The following is a 6,000-nucleotide window of genomic DNA, read 5'->3' as shown; positions in this document are numbered from 1 at the left end:
AACAGTGGTATTAGAGCCGATAGTTCACGTAAGAGACCGACTCTTTGTATCGAAAGTCATCCTGACCAGTTTATGGTCATGCGGCGTGTCCCGTTGTAGTGCCCGCGATTATGGTTAAAAATGAAAAAATGAAGAACCAACAATTTTAACTTATTTAAACTAGAATGACTCAAACGATGTAATAGTCACTGCCCCTAAATATCATATACCACAAAATAGTCACCACCCCACAAATAACAAAGGTAAAAAGAGGACTCTGTGATCCCTAGGTTAGGCCTACAAAGATATTGACGTATATTGATTTTACATTAAATTAGACGATATAGTACAAATGTGCCTCTTATGTTTTGTTTGTCTTTTTTTTCTTCTAGTTATCATTAGATTAAAACAAGTTTGGTGATAGCAGGTTGTGCACTACACCTGCACAGTCAGTCAGTCACGGTAACCATTTGAAAAACTACCTGCATCAATGTTGACCAAGTCAGGTTCAGAAATATCCCAACGAGACAAATTAGATATTTTGTTGGCCTCCTTAGTTGTGGTCTTGTTAAAAGTTGGCACAATGATAAGGACTGAGGAAACTACTAGGAACACATTTAGTGGCAAGGAAGGACTAAGGAAAATCACTCAAAAATTGGTACAGCGATTTTTTTTGTCCCTTTTCAATTATTGAAAAGACATGTAGAGGTTTTCATAACAAGCTTAAATTGCAGAATTTACTTAAAGATATAATTGTACTTATGTTATTAAGACAGCTTTGGCAGTAAACTTACCAAAAAACCTTCCTTCAATAAGCAAATTACAAACAAGATAAACATAGGTTCTGGTATTAGTTATTTCCAGCTTATTTTTCTAATAGTAACTATTCACAGTTTACTTTATATACAATTCTAATAATGCCGCAACTTTGTGATTCACAAAATAAGTCATTTCACTGAACAACATTTCCTAACAAGCTGTTTGTTGAAGGTGAGCTAGGTCTACTTGACCAAGTACCATGAACAGATTCAGGAGAACCATCCTTCACTTCCTCTATTGTATGCAAAAAACTATTAGTCTTTTGTGGAACAACCAGGATTTCATTCTTTGAGACTAAATTCTCATTTCCATTATAACGAGGTGATGAACACCCGGATCCAACCGATGAGCCTAAGCATATAGTTTCCTCCATTGTCGCCCATCCGCTACGTCTGATATGATCTAACTCCTCAGCAACTTCAATCATACTGGGCCTAGATTCGCTATGAAAAGCGAGGCATCTAAACGCAAGCTCAGCTACCTTGTTAACAGAATAGAGTGTCCATGCGTCCCTATTAAGATCAAGGAAAGGATCTATGATGTCGTCGACACGGCCTTTCCTAATTTTTTCAATAGCAAGTGCTGCCAAATTTATCTCACTTTGAGGTCTACCAAAATCAACCACTTTCATCGCTGTTATTATCTCTACCAAAACAACTCCGAAACTATAGACATCACTTTTATCTGAAAGATGAAAGTTTTGATGGTATTGTGGATCAACATAACCTGGAGTCCCTTGTGGCGCGGTTGAGATATGTGATATTTCTGTCATGCCTAGCCTAGAAAGTCCGAAATCTGCTACTTTTGATTGAAAACTAAAGTCCAATAGTATGTTACTAGATTTTATGTCTCTGTGATAAATCGGAGGATTTGAAGAATGAAGAAACGCTACAGCATTAGCAGTTTCAGAGGCAATGGTGAGTCTTATTGTCCAAGGAAGTGTTCCACCTCTTTCCCTTTGTAAATGTTGAGATAGTGTTCCATTTGGCATATACTCGTAAACAAGTATGTGTTCTCCTTTTTCTATGCAGCAACCTAAAAGTCGAACTAAATTCGGGTGACTTACCGAAGATAGGAGTTTGATTTCATTCATAACTTGGTCAACACTGTTGGTGTCTCTATACCTGATTTTTTTTATAGCAACCAATTCGTTGTTGTGAAGGTTTCCAGCGTAAACGGTGCCGTAAGCACCAGTTCCTAGCCTGTGTTTCTCAGAGAAAAAATTTGTGGCCCTTTCTACTTCTTTGTAAGGGTAGAGAGGAACAATGTAGTTTCCTGCAGCTTCTCTTAATAGGCGCCTTACTGTCAGTTGTTTTGTTAGCCATGTCGATCGGCGATTCGTGAAGTAGCATACTAGAGACAGTGCAGCCGTCACTGAGGCTCCAATTATGATCACTGCAAACAATCAAGTAGCATTGGCTTATTTTTGAAAAAGAAAAAAAAAAAGTGAACAATGAAATCTGTCCAATAAAAAATCGGAAAATAGTGAGATTGTACCTCCAAGAAGTAAACCAATTCTGAGTGCTTTTGCACATTTGCTAGACCCAAGTGTTGAAAGACTGCAATGTGAAGCTGATGAAAATGAAACAACATAAAATTATTATCAAAGTTGCCAAGCACATAAAAGGTTACTTTTCCAAGGAAAAATCAAAGAGTTTTAGTGTTGCAGTTACAATATGATGCACATTATTCTTTTACACCTTGTATAACTTTAGTCTTCATCACGACACCAAAACAAAAAATAATATCATCATTAAATAATTCAGATCCGAACAACAAAGTCAGTGAATTTTGATCCCATATATACTTTCTAATTTGCAGCTGGATCAGGTGTATCTAGTAATGTTCCTTGTTTGATTTTGTCAAACCTGTATTTTACTTAACTTTTAGTTTTCTAGAACTTGTACCACACTCAATTTCTTTTGTCTGAAGAAAAACATGAGTCCTTAATATCAGATTTGGATTCCATTTTAGCCGTCCATTCTCAAATCAACAGTAAAAATTATCATAAGACGATTCGATAACGGTCAACATTGAACCTACTGATCTTAAATCAATGAACGAGATCATCCAATACGCGTGACTACATGTTTTTCTAAATGTAGGAAATCGTCCTGAACTTCCAAGTTATATGTCAATATCAGGTATTCAGGTTCATTTTCTAATCCCTCACATGATGAATTTATCTGTCACCAATTTCCCCCCTTTGACCAGTTATAATGGAATTAAAAAAAAGATCTAGAAGACCATGCATGTGCATCACCTAATATTGATCTATAAATAATCCAAATAGGCTACCAGAAAATGTTGAAATTTGAAGCATTCTTTCTTGCAAGTTACCATTCAAATTTTAGAACAATATAATACAAAACAATGTTACAACAACTAAGCAATGAACATTAACTATGTTTCTCTATTCTCTGCAAAGTTATGCTACCTAACATAATCTCTCATTAACTATAAAAAATTCTCAGTAACCAATTACCACAGCAAGAGAGAAAAGAATAGTGAAACTTATTTTGAAATAATCAATATACCACCCATATCCACAACAAATAAAATCTTATCATAATTGACTTTCATAAAGAACACAATTATCTCTACAAGATTCCCTCAATCTTAATCCTAAAATTCTGATAGGCACACTGTTGTAGTATTATATTTTCATTATTCTAATCACCCTGGTTGGCCAGAGAATAAATCATCATGCCAGAAACCACAAGTCAAACCTCAATTTGTCTTTGTTCAACAATTACTGATTACCATTCATTATAGCCGCCATCATTATCGTAATAAGTTTAGCGTGTAAACAACACTAACACGATCAGATAGAGAGAAGTCAAACAACTACAAGAAAATTAAGAAATATTTCGAGATTAACGGATAAAAACATGTTATGGCGGAATTTAATATATATAACTGACCCCACTTAGTGGACTAACCTCTCTGGCAACCAGTACCGTTTACAAATCCATCTCCGACTAAACCTTCCCGGCAACGACACCGGAAACCTTGTTTTCCTCCGGCAAGACGAACCTCCGTACAATTAGCATCATCAGTACATAAACAAGGACCTTCAAGCCACCACCCTAACTCAACCACCTGAAACTGAAGCGGAACCTCATCGACTGTGCTGTCATCAACAGCAATAGCAGAGAACAACAATTCACATCCAGTTTTCTTCCAATCATTAACCGTAAGAACATCCTCACGTTTTCTCTTACGCTGTAATTGCGTGAAGCAGGTGATGTTATCACTTTTTCTTGAATCACAACCTTCAACGTCTGTACGTGTTCCAGCAAAAATCGAAGTTGGAATAACACAACCATTAAGACTTGGGTTACATCTCTGGACGAGGAAGGTGTTGTTCCAGGTTGGAGCATAGTTTTTACCGAAAAGCGGGTATATGAAACTGGTGCTACGGTTGCATTTCGCTGGTAGAGATATGAATATGCTATCAGAGTTCAGTTTTTGAACCGTTGAGTTACCAATTTTGATTTGATTGTCGTTGTTGCTGCAGGTTAATTCGATTTTGCATCCTTCTGAGAATCCGAATGGGTAGTTCACGGTTTGTTTTCCGCATCTTCGCTTGCAGTGATTGTTGTTTTGATCAGCAGTTATTGCTGTTATGAAGATTGTGATGATGATGATGATGAGAGTAGAAAGCTTTGAATTGCGATGATGATGATGATGATGATGATGATGATGATGATGATGATGATGATGATGAAGGAACATTTTCTGATGAAAAATATTGAAACTGAGGTTAAAACTTTATAAAAGGAAAATCAGATAATTTTATTTGATCTGATTTTGTTTTTATTGGGAAGATATGTAATGAATATTATTCAATAAATGCTGAATAGAACAAGGAAAGAGAAATTTCAGTTATAATTTTATGCATACCTTTAATTTAAGTTCTGGCTCTGGCAGCAACATGGTTGGAAATTAATGGGTGTGATTCATGAAACAAGTAGAAGAAGAAGATTGAGCTTGAACTTGAAATTGAAATGGAGTTAAGGTAAAAAGAAGAGTTAATTATTGTCATGGACTTGTAGTAAGGAAGAAAAGTAAGAAATATAAGTATAGTGAGGAATTGAGAGTCTTTTTTTATGAGAAGCTATTTGTGTTATTGATGGGTGGGACTAGTTGTGCTGCAAGTGGAGCATAATAAAGTAGGCGTTCTTATTTTCATTTTGTGAATGATCAGAAGTCATAACTTTAGCTTGGTTGATTTATTCTTTTTCACATAAATAAAAAATCTCACTACTCTTTGGAGATCAAGGATGAGAATGGTAGGTTGGTCAACTTAGTTCTCTAATATTTATTTGTTCTCATGTGTAAAAATTATAGAAAAGTTTGTAAGTAATTGTATTCTAGTAGAACAAAGAGATTAAATTGTAGTTTTTTTTAGAAGACAAAGACACTAAGGGAAAGTTAGTTGTTTGTGTTGAAAAATCTATAATATAAGTCTATATTTGAATTGATGGAATTGGAAAAATGAAATGAACAAGATGAAATGTATTTTTTTTTTTTTTACGGAAAAAGGTTTCCGTTAGAGCATAAATATCGGGGGTGGTATTTGCCACATGTACCACTTGTGTCATAATAGTATGTATAATTGAATGCAAATGATGTAGTATTATATAACCACATATCCAAATAATGCAACGGTGCTTTTCAATTTTTTATTATTTTGCAGCAGCCAAGTCCTAGACACAATATAATGAGAAGGAGGCGGGTTTGACTGTGCGATGCAACCCAACCAAGTCCTAGACCCCTCACTTTTGCCAACCCCCACCATGAAATGAGCATCCCCATTGATTTTTCTATGATAAATGACAGACGCATCAGCAAAGGATTCTAACAAAATCCTACAGTCCACCACAATATCATGAAAATGGCCAAAAATACGAAGGTTATTAATGCAATCAACAACAAAGCGGGCATCATAATGGAGGATAAAACGCTCAATACCCATCCACTTTTCCATTTGGAGGCACCATCTAATTGCCAACAATTCCGCAAGCACTGACTCCACTCTACCATGACTCCTGCAACAGGCTGAGAGGAAGATGTCCTTGCCATGATTCTTGATCACACAACCGAAATAATATGTATCATAAATAAAGCAACCAGCATCCACAAAGATAAGGGCCAAATTTTTGTGATCTATTTTCGGACCTGTTGGCATCTGCCTTA

The 6,000-nt window shown here is 35.8% G+C and overlaps 1 protein-coding gene across 3 annotated transcripts; it reads right to left on the bottom strand.

Annotated features, from left to right (window-relative positions):
- Positions 1-273: 273 nt before the first annotated feature.
- Positions 274-4,844, bottom strand: LOC131626788 (wall-associated receptor kinase-like 14). Of its 3 annotated transcripts, none has more exons than XM_058897624.1 (5): positions 4,705-4,842; positions 4,514-4,539; positions 3,741-4,474; positions 2,296-2,370; positions 274-2,193 (listed from the first exon to the last, which is right to left on the bottom strand). In XM_058897624.1, exons 1-5 carry the CDS (start codon positions 4,735-4,737, stop codon positions 932-934), a joined length of 2,130 nt encoding a protein of 709 aa, XP_058753607.1. In that variant the 5' UTR covers positions 4,738-4,842; the 3' UTR covers positions 274-931. The 3 variants fall into 3 exon arrangements, with proteins under 3 accessions (XP_058753607.1, XP_058753606.1, XP_058753605.1); XM_058897623.1 differs by having other exon boundaries at positions 275-2,193; positions 3,741-4,498; positions 4,529-4,539; positions 4,705-4,844; XM_058897622.1 differs by having other exon boundaries at positions 277-2,193; positions 3,741-4,539.
- Positions 4,845-6,000: the final 1,156 nt, after the last annotated feature.

Source organism: Vicia villosa, unplaced genomic scaffold (assembly GCF_029867415.1).
Source record: "Vicia villosa cultivar HV-30 ecotype Madison, WI unplaced genomic scaffold, Vvil1.0 ctg.000321F_1_1_1, whole genome shotgun sequence".
NCBI classification, from domain to species: domain Eukaryota; kingdom Viridiplantae; phylum Streptophyta; class Magnoliopsida; order Fabales; family Fabaceae; genus Vicia; species Vicia villosa.
The sequence above is the reverse complement of the archived record's forward strand: the minus strand, read 5'-3'. Positions and strand labels throughout refer to the sequence as shown.

Bases quoted from the DNA above. Each gene is read 5' to 3' on its own strand.
- LOC131626788 (XM_058897622.1), bottom strand. From the start codon at position 4,737: ATGTTGCTGCCAGAGCCAGAACTTAAATTAAAG. The intron at 4,540-4,704 runs GTATGCATAAAA...ATTTTTCATCAG, and splicing joins AGCCAGAACTTAAATTAAAG to AAAATGTTCCTTCATCATCA. The intron at 2,194-2,295 runs GTACAATCTCAC...GATTGTTTGCAG, and splicing joins AATTGGTTTACTTCTTGGAG to TGATCATAATTGGAGCCTCA.